General features: G+C 60.2%; 1 protein-coding gene across 4 annotated transcripts in view; it reads left to right on the top strand.

Moving 5' to 3' along the window:
* ANO1 (anoctamin 1) overlaps positions 1–1835 on the top strand; it is a 160800-nt gene extending 158965 nt beyond the window's left edge. For all 4 annotated transcript variants that reach the window (XM_062195688.1, XM_062195687.1, XM_062195690.1 and 1 more), the window contains one exon: positions 352–1835. In XM_062195688.1, coding sequence (XP_062051672.1) covers positions 352–603 — 252 coding nt within the window. In that variant the 3' untranslated portion in view covers positions 604–1835. The remainder of the gene's footprint in view (positions 1–351) is intronic.
* Positions 1836–14145: the final 12310 nt, after the last annotated feature.

Here is a 14145-nt window from a genome sequence, read left to right as displayed (position 1 = left end):
CGAAGGCAGCGGCAGGCCAGGCGCTCCCTGGGGACGCCGGCGCCCCCTGCGCAGGGCCCTTGTGGGGCCGCAGCTGCTCTGCTCCCTGCCGATGGGCCTGGGAGGCAGCAGGCGAGGGCTGTGCATGGCCGAGCCCCAGCTATGGTGGGCACCCGGGGAGTGGGCCGGCAGGTCAAAGATCCCCCGCCCACTACCCTCACCTGACACGCTTTCAACTAAATACGTTCTTAGAAAAAAGACCACACTTCCCGAGGGCCTGCTGGGTTCCTTGGGTCTCTGAGGGCCAGGCAGGCCGAGGCGGCAGGGGGGCCGGCACCCTCCCCACCCCCGCGCTCCGCCCTGCCCTTCCAGAACCTGGTCATGTTCATGAGCGACTTCGTGGACTGGGTCATCCCGGACATCCCCAAGGACATCAGCCAGCAGATCCACAAGGAGAAGGTGCTCATGGTGGAGCTGTTCATGCGTGAGGAGCAGGGCAAGCAGCAGCTGCTGGACACCTGGATGGACAAGGAGCGCAAGGCCGGCGAGCCCTGCGCCAACCACAACCCCAGCGCCTGCCGGGACAGCGGCCCGGGCCCCGCCCACCACGGGGCCGCCCTGTAGGCCCCGGCCCGCCTCCCCACCCACAGGCACCTGCAAGCCTGGAGGGCCACCTTCCGATAGGCGACATTTCCCTCTCTTCCTGGTTTATCTTTCCTTGTTTTTGCACAAAACCTTTATGCAGGGAAATTTTTTTTTTATCTGAGTGTTGAAGCTGAGTCAGTATGCCGGCCGTGCCGAGGCGGCAGCACCTGTCGAAGGCGGGCGCCCTGCGGAGAGAGACAGCCCTGCCAGAGCCCGGGGCCCCCACAAAGCCCTCCGCAGGTCCCCACAAGGCGGGGCCCTGGGCCTGGCAGACCCGATGCAGCCCGCGGGGAGAGCAGAAGTGGAGGAGCCAGAGGCCTGCTGGTCTCTTCCCGCCCCAGGGGCAGGAGCTGAGCCGCCCTGGTCGGCAGGGGGCCCCGCCCAGCTCACAGGAGGCCACGGCCACGTCCGATGCTTCTCGGAGACCCAGACGGGCACAGTGGCCCTGGCTGCGCCCCATGAGCCGCACCGGCCGCACGGAAGTCTCGCCCCTCCGGCGTGGCGGCGCGCTTGGCCGTGGCCTTGGGCGCGTTTCCAGGAGCCGACCACCTAAGGGCTGCTAGAAGTCTTCCGGCTTCCAGGGCCACTCGGAGCGTTTGGATATTTATTGGTTTTTTTTAGGAAATCAATCAGTTCTGTGGTGGATTTGAGGATTTTTTTTTCCTGTAGCTAAGGTGGAAGGAGTTTATTATCTTAGTTAAGCAAATATCATTGAGAGGACCTTGGATACTGTTACTACCAAAGATTTTTATGAATAAAGGCTTCTATTTTGGTAACCCTTATCTCTATTTTTACTCCCAGCAAAGCCACTGTTGGACAGCTGGCGTTTTTAAAGCTTGTACAGGTCATGGTCGTCAGCGATAGGCACGCGTCCCGAACCGGCAGCGGCCACGCGAGCCCGTGGCGAGACTGCTGAGGTGCCAGGAGAAACCCGTTTCCACGGACTGCGGGCGGACCGGCGGCTGGCTGTGCCGCGAGCGGGCCCTCAGAGCGCGGGCGGACCAGCAGGTGGCTGTGCCGCGAGCGGGCCCTCAGAGCGCGGGCGGACCAGCAGGTGGCTGTGCCGCGAGCGGGCCCTCGGCGTGGCCCTGGCACCGCCGCCACCCACGGCCAAGGCTAACACCGCGCCGTCGCCGCTCCTCTTCCCGCGGTCAGGACGCAGCGGGGTTTTGTACAGAGACGTTGTATTAAAAGCCGGTGATGACCAGAAATCCTTTCATGGAAACCATTGTTTTTTTAAGAAGTGAATGTGCAGGGGGGGCTGTGGGCGCATTCGTGGCGATAAACCCGAGTGTGCGACGCTGGGCTCCTGCGTGCCGCCCGCAGGGCCCAGAGACACCCAGACTGGTCCAGAGGTTCCGTGTGGGCGCCGTGTGCACGCTGGTGTGCACCCGTGCGCGCTTGTGTGTCTGCCTTTGTGTGTGCATGCGTGTACACACACGTGTGCTAGCACTCCCCCATGCACGTCAGGACGGGGCTCTGTGCCCACACCTTCTCGGCAGCCTTGTCCATGACCCCCAGACCCTGACCCCTAACAAACTAGGATCTCATGGACCCAAAATTTCCCCCAAAGCCACGGACCCCCATGGGCCGCCGGGGCTGCTGGTGTTTTCCTGTGGCCAGGCAGGGACCTGAAACCAGCCCGCCTGCCGACCCTCACGCCACGCGGACACGTGAGCGGCCCGGCGCTGCCGGCTGGGGACGCCCCCCTGAGCCGCTCTGGCCTGGCCTCACCGCAGCCCCGCAGGGCTCCTGCCTCCGGGACGCAGCCTCAGCCCCACACAGGCCACGGCTCTCGCGGGCGCTGCTGGCCTTGGACGCCATCCTCTCGCCCTCAGCCCTGCAGGGAGGGCCCAGGGACAGCACCCAGGGTCTGCACGCAGGGCCCCCGCCCCCGCCCGAGGGAGGGCCGCTAGCCACAGCTGGCAATCGTGTCACAAAGACTGGGCCCCTAGGCAACCCCTGCCATTTTTTTTCCCCATTTTATTTAAAAAACAACTTCCACCTGCTGGTTCACTCCGCAAACGCCCACAACGGCTGGGGCTGCTAGGCCACACGCCGAAGCCGGGAGCTCCACCCAGGTCCCCCAGGGGGCGGGGCCGGCGCCCAGCATGGTGCGGACGGCGGTGGCTTCCCGCGGGAGCGTGGGAACGGGCTGCACGGGGCACACTCGGGAAAACTCACCGCGCGGCACACCTCAGACCCCACCCGGGGCTCCCGGGGGGTGGCGGAGAGAAGCGCTCCAGCGAGGCTGCACATCGGCAGAGGGGGACGCAAGCCCAGGGACCCCGCGACGGCACCGGCATCCCTGGTGGGCTGGCCCCTCGGGTCGGTTTAGGAAGTGGCGGGGAAAGTTCTCAGGAGAACGTTCTTCTGGAACTTTTTCTCAGACCAAAAGAAGAGATGGATCCAAACCCCGCCCTCAGGGCACGGCGGCGGCCATCATTGGCCAGCTGCAGGTCACTCACAGCCTCCCTGCCCGGTCCCAACATGGCTATTAAAAGCCCGGCCGAAGCCAGGAACCAGGAGCTTCGTCCGGACCTCTTCCATGGGTACAGAGGTCAATGCACTTAGGCCATCTTCCACTGCTATCCCAGGCCATAGCAGAGAGCTGGGTCGGAAGTGGAGCAGCCGGGACTCGAACCGGTGCCCATACGGGATGTCGGCATCGCAGGCGGCAGCTTTACCCGCTAGGCCACAGCGCCGGGCCCTCTCCTCTCTTCCACCTGATCCATTTGCTGCCATTTCCCTTGTGCAGCTGACACATCACCATCGTCACACAGGGGCCTCTGCCGCTCACAGTTCTGGAATGTCTGAGGGGTGGGCATTGTGCAGGGGGCTATGCCGCTGCTCGGGAGCCCCGCGTCCCACATCAGAGTGCAGGTTCCAGGCCCTGCTGTGCCCCTGTGCACCCAGCTCCCTGCTAATGAGCCTGGGAAGCCGCAGGGGGATGGACCAAGGGCTTGAGTCCCTGCCACCCCCAGGGGAGACCCGGATGGAGCTGCTGGGTCCTGGCTTCAGCCGGCCCAGCCCTGACTATTGTGGGCCCCAGTGGATGGACGATCTCTCTCTCCCTCTCTCTCATTCTCGCTCTGCTATTTAAAAAAGAAATGAAGAGAAACAATGTATCTATGTGATCTCAATGTCTCAGTGGAGGCACCCATGAATCACAAGGAATTTCCCGGTGAGAACAGGCAGCGCCTCCATCAGCCCCGCCTCGCCCGGCCGGGTGAAGCAGGCCCCGGGGCCACTGCCCACAGAGGGCACCACCAGAAAGCGGCCAGCTCTCAAAACAAAAAAGTTAGAAAGAAGTCAGGGCAGGCGTGAGTCCCTCGGGCTCCCGCAGCCCTGGGGGGCAGTGACAGGGACTCAGGCGCCTGGGTCCCTGCCGCCCACCTGGGAGACCCGGATGGAGCGCCCAGTTCCATCCCTGGCCCATCCTGGGCCGCCGGGGGCATCTGGGAAGGGGGATGGTGGCGACGCAGCAGACAGATGTCTCTGCCAATCAAATAAGGAAAAACAACCACATGGGGGTGCCCCGTGTGTCCACACCAGAGACAGTTCCCAGCCCCTCTGAGCCCCACCCGTGCCCCGGGGGTCACTGCCGGCTCCCCGAGGCCCTGTGCGGAGCTGCCTGAGCTGCCGGCTCCTCCTGCACCCTGAGAGGTGCTGACCCCCAACCTGCCCACCGAGGGCCCGAGCCGGGGCTGGGCTCCGAGTGCAGAAGGGGCGAGGGCCCGCTGGGCTGGGGCAGTGGGGAACCTGCTGGCGCCTCCAGGCTGCCCGCTTCCCCAGGGCCTCGCTCGGGCCCCCCAGGGCTCAAGGTGGGTTTTATTTTGTGCATTTCACAGCTGAGGAGCCTGGGGCCCCAGGACGTGGAGCTGGGCTGGCCCCCAAGGAAGTCCAGGGCAGTGCTGCCCCCAGGCCGCCCGCTGGGCACACCCCTCCCAGAAGCCCCCGAGGCCTGGAAGGAAGGGCTCCGTCCACTGCCCGGCACCAAGCCCGGCCCCACGCCTCCCAGGCACCCAGGCTCGGGGGGCTCGTCCAGGAGACCAGGGCTCCTTCACGGCCTGGCCCGGGTCTCGGGCCCCCTGCCCTGGCGACCGCCGGCTGGTGCTGCACCCCAGCCGATCCCCCCTCCTCTTCCCCCAGGCCTTGGCCCCGCCAGGCCTTCCTCCCACACCACACCCTCCTCTTCATGGCCGTCACACGAGGGTGAGGGGACGGCCAGCCGGGGTAGCTCTGGCCCCGTGGGCACGTGTGAGTGGGCGGCTCGTGTCCCCAGCACCCTCAGCCAGGGCTGTGTTGGCTGGGGCACTGGGCTAAGCCAGCGCCAGGGGCCGAACGCAGCGGAGACAGAGGGCGGGGGTCTGTGTGCAGAAGCCCCCGGAGCGCCGCACCGCTGGGCCAGGCAGGGGCCACGGACACCCCGCGCGGCAGCAGCCGGGGAGCGGGTGCCGAGTCCAGCCTGGATCTGTCCCGGGACGCAGACCGGGTCCCCCTGCGCTCTCCCGTGTCCTGGGCAGCCCCTGGGGCTCAGCTCCCAGGCCTCGGCCTTTTGTGTCTAAAAACTGCATTTCCAGGGAGGGGCCCAGGAGGAGCCCGGCAGCTTCTCCACGGCCCCCACGGCAGAGCCATGGTCTCAGGCCAGAACCACGACGTTCACCTGACACACAGACAGGTGCATGGGCGGGGCGGCAGGAGGTGGGCCGGAGGGGGGTCAGCCCACCACCTCGCCGCCCCCACAGCCCCCTCCCCAGCCCACTCAGCCCTCCCTACCTTCATTCACACCTGGGCGGGCCACTGCCCCCTCCAGGGCCCTGCAAACCCAGCAGGGGTGCTGCGAGCTCCGCAGAAACCCCAGATCCCAGCCGGAGGTGCCCTAAAGTTTCAAATGCAGGCCCAGGTGTCTCCGCCATCGCCCGCCCCTGGGTGCCTGGTCCCGCAGAGCGGCCTCTCCTCCCCGGGCCCAGCGCTTCGACCCCAGCAGTTCACACCCGAGGAGGAAGTAGGGGCGGCCCTGAGCTGGCAGCGAACCCCCTTGGGGAGCCCAAGGCAGCGGGGAGAGAGTCACAAGCCAGACCGTCCCCAGCAGGGCCCCACCACACTCGGGGTTGGGGGGCAGGGGACGTGGCTGGGCTGCGGAGCAGGCGGATGCCCACCCGGAACTCGCTCCCAGGACACCTGCGCCTGCACGGCCTGGGGCTCTGGCTGTGGGCAGGCGCCCTCTGACGCCCCCGAGCCGCCCGATTTCCCCGGAAGGAGCCACAGCGTTTGGCTGGGGGAGGCCGCCGCCCATAACAGCGTGAGCGAAAGCTGTAGAAAGCCAAGGCGAGAGCCAGGGGGCACGCGGGCTGGACCCCCGGCCCGCGAGCCTGGGTGCAGCCGGGCAAGAACGTGAGCGCCACCTGCCGGCAGCCGGCGGTCTCGCAGGCCACCCGGGCACTGTGGGCAGGGGTCCCGGGATCCCCGGAGCTGGGAGGCGGCAATGCCTGCGAGGGACACGAGGCAGGCAGCTGGACTCTGCTCTCCCACACGGCCGGGAGGGACGCAGCTACCTGCCCGGGCCTGCGCTGGGGGAGACGCAGCCGGAGCCGGGAGTGGAACCGGCCCCGGCCCCCGCCCCCACGCCAGCCCCTCAACTCGCTCTTTCACTCCACTGTGCCCTGAACTCGGCCAGGGGCCCGCGTGCGCGCGCCTCCACGCACGGACACACGCGCACACGCTCAGGAAAGTTCTGGAAGGGTAAGGTCTCCCTCTCGGTCCTCGCTGCCACAGGGCCGCCACTGCTTTCTTAGGTCTGGATTTTTCTGGACCCCCAGAGGCACGCATTTGTCACGAGGCTCTCTCCAGGGGAGGGCAGCGCGGGTCCCAGGGCAGGAGGCCCCCAGGGCCTGGCGCTGCAGCCACGCGGCTCCCACGACGCCTCCTGCTCCGCTTCCACTCTGCGGCCCCCCGGGGCCGGCCCACGGGAGGGCCCCACCTGGCCCAGGGCGACCTAACCTGCCGTGGCCTCGTCCTGCGTGGGCACCCTGGGCCGGGCCAGTTCCCAGCTCGCCCACTAGATGGCGACGGGGCGGGGAGGGGTCTGCCCTGTGAGACCCTCGTCCCCCGCCTGCCCCAGCCACTGCCTCTGGGGCGGCTCAGAGCCAGGATCCTGCTCACACGGGACGGACCCCAGGCTGGGGGAGACGGCCGGCCGCGGGCCTGTCTGCTCCTGGGGCCGGCGTGGGAGCGCCCACTGCGGGGGCCGGGGCCTGGGGCCCTGCCTCCTGGCCGAGCTGCCTGCCCTGGCTCCCCCAGCTCTGGCCGGGCACACGGGGCTGTGCTTTGCAGATGGTTCCTGGGCCCCCCAGGGGTCCGTGGGCTGCACACGTGGTCCCCGGGGTGGCCGGCGGGGGGGCAGGGCCCAGTGTGGGGGTCCTGGGGGGTGCCGCCTGCGGGAGGAGGTCCCTGTGTGACCCCATGGGTGCCCCTTGGCGGACGGCTGTTCCACGCCCCCCCCCCCCCCCGCTCCCTGCACGAGCTCCGGCCACCTCTGCCAGAGCCGGCGCCGAGCCCCAGGGCCTCCGGCCCTTCCTTACAGTGCGGGGAAGCTGACCAGTCCAGACCAGTCCAGACCAATCCGGACCACACCTGCCACACCACTCCCCCCACCCGTGTCATGGGGAATCAGCTTGCACGGTGACTTGGCGGTTCCTGGGGTGACTCCGGGAGCCCCCTCCCTGCCCTCCCGCTCCCCAGCCGGTCAGCTTTCCCACAGGCCCCGGATGTCATCTTTCAGTGCCTGCTCCTTGCTCCGCCTCTCGGCCTCCAGCGCAGCACCCGCGGCCCAGGCTCCTGGAGGTCAGGGGTCAGCCCGCCCCCCAGCAGGGGGCCAAGCACCTGGAGAATGGACCAGCCCACGGGGGCCGCTGGCTGCCAGGGAGCTGCAGGGGCTGGCGTGGAGAGCATCCCACCATGGCCCAGGAGGGGCCGGGCCGGGGCGAGGGGCAGCCGGGAGGGGCCGGGATGGGGCGAGGGGCGGCTGGGAGGGGGAGGCCTTTCCCAGCAAGTCTGCGGAGAGCAGAGCCGCGGGAGCACCCCCCCCCCCCCAGGCCCCACGCCGATGGCAGACGGATTCACCGCCCGGGTCCCTGCTGCGCCCAGGCAGCAGCGGCCGCGGTGCTGTGACCAGAGTGACGCAGCCACACTGCGCCTGGGCCCGGGCTGCACTGTCCACGTGGGGGGGGGGGGGGGACATTTCCTGCTCAGAGGGGCAAGGGCGGCGCCTGACAGCAGAGGTGCAAGCGGAGCCCGGAAGGCCCGGCGCCAGCAGGCAGCAGGCCACGGAGCACAGGGGCGCGACACGGCTGCCCTGGGCCCCTGCCCGCCTGCCTCCCACGCCCGGGACCTGCGTGGGCAGGAGGCTGACCTCCCAGAGAGCAGCCCCGCGGCCGGCAGCCCAGAGCGTCCTCTGAGGTCCTCACGCCGCGGTGGCTTCCTCCCTGCCAGCGGCTCTTCCTGGGCCACCTGGCCCCGCGGCCCTCCTGCCACAGCCGCGCTGGGTGAACGTGGGGACTGAGACGCTCACTCACGAGCCCTGGGAGCCGCCGAGCGCCCTGCGGGGCCCTGGGAGCCACCAAGCACCCGTGGGGGTCTTGGGATCTGCTGAGTGCCCCATGGGGGCCCTGGGATCCTATGAGTGCCCCGTGGGGGCCCTGGGATCCTATGAGTGCCCCATGGGGGCCCTGGGATCCTATGAGTGCCCCATGGGGGCCCTGGGATCCTATGAGTGCCCCGTGGGGGCCCTGGGATCCTATGAGTGCCCCGTGGGGGCCCTGGGATCCTATGAGTGCCCCGCGGGGGCTCTGGCTTCTCGGGGGGAGGTCCGCACTGGCCGTGGAAAGGAATTGTCTCAGCCGCCCGGCCCGCCATGCTCCGGGGCACAGGACGGTCTTGGGCAGCACCAGCGCCGTAACCACGCCGAGGCCTCTTGGGATGGGCGTGTTCGTGTCTCTCCCAGCGTCAGCCCAGGGTCGGGGTTTTCACGGCCAGACGGGGTCCCCACGTCCGTCAGACGGCATTGCTGGAGTCCGTGAGCCGGGGGTCATTCTGAAGACCATGACGGAACTCGCCGTGAACGCTCACAGCCTCACCGTGGACTCCGCTGTGTGCCCTGAGCCCCCGGGTCGTCCAGCACACGCTGCCATCTCCACTTCCTGCTGGAAGGACGTGGGGAGCTTCCGGCCCACGGCGGCCAGGACCGCCTCGGCCGAGCGGGGGCCGACGCCTGCTGTCTCTCTGCCCCTGGACAGGACCCTGCCTTCAGACGTCACAGCCTTGACTGGAGACCCCCTTTCTGACTGCCTGTGGGGTGCTCAGTGGTGGTGCTGGAAAGGATGTGGGTCCCAGCAGTTCCCTGAGAAGCGCCGGGCCAAGGGTGTGTTCTGTGGAAGTGGCTTTGCTTCTAAATTAAAAGCTGAACACAAAATGTTGCTTCTGTTTACTTTTCTGATTTTAATACAGATTCTGATTGTGTTAAAGATATCAAGACAGGGGCCGGCACTGTGGCGCAGTGGGTTAAAGCCCTGGCCTGTGTTGTGCCCAGCTCAGTGTCCCCAAAGACCACCAAGGAGCCCATACCGCTGTACAGCACACGAGAGTTTTATTGCAGGTCCGGGCCTGGACTCTCAACACCGACGCAGCGGGACTGAATTGAGAGCCCCGACCCTCAGTTAACAGGGTTTTTATAGGGTTTCCAGAGACATTCTGTACATCATGGTACCATCTAGCAACTCATCTCATCCCGTGGGAAATTCAAAGGACATCTCCTAGAATTGGTTAGTGCACCCAGTGGCGGGAACGGACCTGCTAAAGGTGGTTGGGTGGCTTTGGGGTTGATGCCTTTTTTTTTTTTTTTTTTTTTTGACAGGCAGAGTGGATAGTGAGAGAGAGACAGAGAGAAAGGTCTTCCTTTGCCGTTGGTTCATCCTCCAATGGCCACCGTGGCTGGTGCACTGCAGCCGGCACACTGCGCTGATCTGAAGGCAGGAGCCAGGTGCTTATCCTGGTCTCCCATGCAGGTGCAGGGCCCAAGGACTTGGGCCATCCTCCACTGCCTTCCCGGGCCACAGCAGAGAGCTGGCCTGGAAGAGGGGCAACCGGGACAGAATCCAGCGCCCCAAACAGGACTAGAACCCGGTGTGCCAGCGCCGCAAGGCGGAGGATTAGCCTGTTAAGCCATGGCGCCAGCCAATGCCTTTTAAATTGATTGGCTGAAGCATAGGGTCCGAGCTGCTGGGCTGTGTGAGCCAAACTGCAGGGTCTCGGGTAGCTATCAGTCACCTTATCTGCCCTGAGAAGACACCAGGGACACTAGGTGTTTCTCTGTTATCTGCTAATCGGCTGTTGCTAGGAGAGTTTACTGCAAGGGGGGTTCATTTATTTACTTTTAGGGACTTCTGGCTTAGGGTTCAGGGCCTGGTCAGGCCCAAGTTACAAGATGGAGGCCTAATTTAAAAGAGTTACACCTTGATCCAGGCTCAGGTCTCACATTCCCCCCTTCTACTGGTAACTATGGGGACCAATCATGGTCCCCTTCTGCCCACTCTAATGGCCTGCTCGTCTAGGGGCTGGTATTGAGATTGCAGGACCATCAACTGTACCGTGCTGACCCGTGTCTTCTAGTCAGGGTCTATAACAAAGGACAGAAAGATGCTGTCTAAGCCAAATAGAAACTGACAGAAGGGGCTTTAAGGCCTTGGCCGCTATGAGGCCCAGACCTATTTATTTCTTTACATGGGCTACATCCCAAGAGAGGTGCGAACCTCCTTGGGAAGGCACCCTGTTGACTTCCATTACCTAGCTGGCCTGGGAGGGAGCTGGCCAGGCAAAGGCAGGTGGCATCTCTAACAGGAAATGTACAGTTCTGCCTGCAGTGTTGCTGACCCTACTTGGCCGTCCCCTCCACAGCGGTGGTTACTTTGGAAGCCGGGCCAAGTGAAGTTTTTCAGCTTAGAGCCAATAAGATCTGTGGCTCTGACCTGGGCATCCTTCGACTCCAGGGCAGGTCCATGTCCAGTGATCCAACTCTTGGCAGAGCTGCCAGGGCTCTTCACAAGCTGACTTCTGCTGAAGCCCAGGCTTACCACATTGAAAGCCACTGCAGTGGACTGGCCTGTTGGGTCTCCTTGAGGGCAGATCACTGTACAGATCAGCCATTCATAGGCCTGCCACCCATTGCTTCTGATGCCGAGCTTTCTTTTCCTCCTGGTTTGTGTTAAAGCAGTCCAGAGGATGCAAGTCAAGGGAGTGCCCAAGCCCCATCTCTAATCTTCGGTGGCCTGAACTACAAGTCTATAGTCACAGGCATGTTCTGCAGTAGTTTTTCTGAGGTAGACAATGCCCGTGAGGAAAGCTATGTCCTTATTTAAAACTTACTTTTCTGAAAGGGAGGTTTTTTCTACTTACTGTATACTTCGCTGATGGCGAAGTGAATCTAGCTATGAAATTATACTTTAAGCTCTTATTTTGGCTATGCTATTACAGAGAAATGTTAGCCATCTCTTTTATAAGGTCTAAAGATTAAATTTTGCATCTTGGAGATTCCTTCATAATAGAATTAGTTTCCTACCTCGAAGAGAATAGAGAAATGAGAGAACAAGTTGGGCTTAGAATAGAGAAATGAGGGAGCAAGTCCCAGATCGCTTACTGACAATAGCAATATCACATGAAAACTTGGCAAACAGTTTTAACCATTAGATAACAACTTAAGAAAACATTTACCAGAAGGTCCAATACCTTCCATAAATATTAAAAATACATATATTTGGAACATCTCTTAAATATCTAACATGATGTAGCTTGTTTACAAGCATATAGAATGTCTTTAGTTTCTTTCCATCAACAAAATTAAAACATCTGATACAGAGATTCAGGTCACATGAATTAAAATATATCTGAATAATTTTAGCTGTTTAAATTTATGGACAATCTTTTGTCTATAAGCCAATTAAAAATAAAACTCAATAAATTTTCCCATGTAGACATACAATATGTATCATATATAACATAACATAATAGACCATAGCAGTTTCAATAATAGCTTTTTTTAAAAAAAATCCAACTCCTGTTTGTAAATTACCAATTGGTTTGAATTGCTTTTTGTTTTTAGTAACCTCAGTTAACCATACTTTCTCTCAGTTGGTACTGTTAATACATTATTGGCTTCATCTGTTTACAGAGCCAGCCCAAGGTACTGAATACAATAGAAGTGGCTGGGGGAAGTCCATAGGAACCTATAGGAGGACAGCTACACACAGAACCAACAACGCTTTAGTTTTATGAGCAGCAAATCTGATATACAAAACTGTGGATGACAAGACTTTAAGTTGCCACATTGAAAATTATAAACTCATTAACCAACAAGAGGCACTTGCTTACTTCACAGTATTTTTGAAAGCACCTGTAGGATTTTACGGAGCATTTAACCCTTTAGGCCTCTGGGGCTTTCTCATTAAGATAACCATCATGTCTAGTAACACAAGATCATTAGATTTTTAATTCTCAGACATTTGTATCAATGCCATTTTATATTATAGAAACTTAAAATTCAGCACCACTTCACATCGTGACAGTACTTCTAATATAGTTCAAATAGCCTGATTAGTTGGTGTTTCTACAAGATGAGAGACATAGGTTCTTTGACAATTTCCAAGGGCCAATTTGTAAATTGTCGAAGTTTAAATGTTTGAAATTTAAATTTTTTTGAATGACTGTCAAGGATGCCAAGAAGGCTCAAAATCCAAAATATCTGGTTGAAATAAGATTTTTTAACATGATGACATGATATAGACCAAATTTGATCATTGTTACAAGGTGATTATTTAAATGCCTGAAAGTAAACACATTTAAATAACCCATAGTTCTTAATAAAAAATTTAGCTGTTTTTAAACAATTAGAATTTAACAGAGACATCAAGAGAACATCATAGATTACTTTAACTCATTGATTTAACCAAGGGTCAGATTTTGATTTTATGTCAAAGAAAAATAGACTAATAGTTTTGTAACCAAAAACATTTTTATAACATTCTGTGACTGCCTCACACCTTCTGTAACTGACTCAAAACTTTCTTTCTCATTTTAGTCTAGAGTAAACTAGCCATCAGGATGAAGTCATTCTTAAAAACCATGTTCTTTTTTATTTAAAAAAAACTCTTTTCTTTTTAACCTTTCTTATTAAGCACATATTTTTATATTTGTGATGTTTTTTATCTGCCAATTTTTTTAATTTACTTTTTGGAACAACCTGTCAAGAATCTTCCTAGCGGGTAGAGCTGCTGCCTGCGGTACCAGCATCCCACATGGGCACCAGTTCGCGTCCCGGCTGCTCCACGTCCGATCCAGCTCTCTGCTGTGGCCTGGGAAAGCAGTGGAGGATGGCCCAAGTGCTTAGGCCCCTGCACCCACGTGGGAGACCTGGAAGAAGCTCCTGGCTCCTGGCTTTGGATTGGTGCAGCTCCAGCTGTTGCAGCCATTTGGGGAGTGAACCAACGGATGGAAGACCTCTCTCTCTCTCTCTCTCTCTCTCTCTCTCTCTGCCTCTCTCTGCCTCTCTGTAACTCTGCCTTTCAAATAAATAAATAAATAAATGTTAAAAAAAAGACATTGAAGGATGTTTTAAATCTGGTATCAGCGTGTGACATTGTCACTTTAAGGGCTCTGGTACACTATTTCTTGTTTGTTTTTCTTAAGGTGTATTTATTTACTTGAAGGCAGAGTTACAGAGGGGCAGAGAGAGAGGGAGAGAGGGAGAGGTCTTCCATCCGCTGGTTCACTCCCCAAATGACCACAAAGGCCAGGGCTGGGCCAGGCCAAAGCCGGGAGCCAGGAGCTTCTTCCAGGTCTCCCACGTGGGTGCAGGGGCCCAGGCACTCGGGCCATCCTCCACTGCTACCCCAGGTGCACCAGCAGGGTGCTGGATCAGCAGTGGAGCAGCCGGGGTTATAGCTGGGGCTCACACGGGAAGCCGGGTCGCAGGCGGGGCTCACCACGCTGAGCCACAGTGCCGGCCCCAGGATGCTGACAGCCTAAAGGGGCTGGAAGGGGGTGTGCGCTCTCCTTCCTCCACTAGAGGGCACCCCAAGATGACACTTTTTTAAAAATTTATTTGCAAGGCAGAGAGACAGAGAGAGGTCTTCCAGCCACTGGTTCACTCCCCAGATGGCCGATCTGAAGCCAGGAGCCAAATGTTTCCTCTTTGTCTCCCATGCAGGTGCAGGGCCCAAGCACTTGGGCCATCCTCCCCTGCTTTCCCGGGCCACAGCAGAGAGCTGGACTGGAAGAGGAGCAACCGGACAGAACCCAGGGCCCAAGCACTTGGGCCATCCTCCCCTGCTTTCCCGGGCCACAGCAGAGAGCTGGACTGGAAGAGGAGCAACCGGACAGAACCCAGTGCCCTAACCGGGACTAGAACCCGGTGTGCCGGCGCCACAGGCAGAGGATTAGCCAAGTGAGTCACAGCGCCTGCCAGGTTTC

Source organism: Lepus europaeus, chromosome 7 (genome assembly GCF_033115175.1).
Source record: "Lepus europaeus isolate LE1 chromosome 7, mLepTim1.pri, whole genome shotgun sequence".
In the NCBI taxonomy this organism is placed as follows: Eukaryota; Metazoa; Chordata; class Mammalia; order Lagomorpha; family Leporidae; genus Lepus; species Lepus europaeus.
The sequence above is the reverse complement of the archived record's forward strand: the minus strand, read 5'-3'. Positions and strand labels throughout refer to the sequence as shown.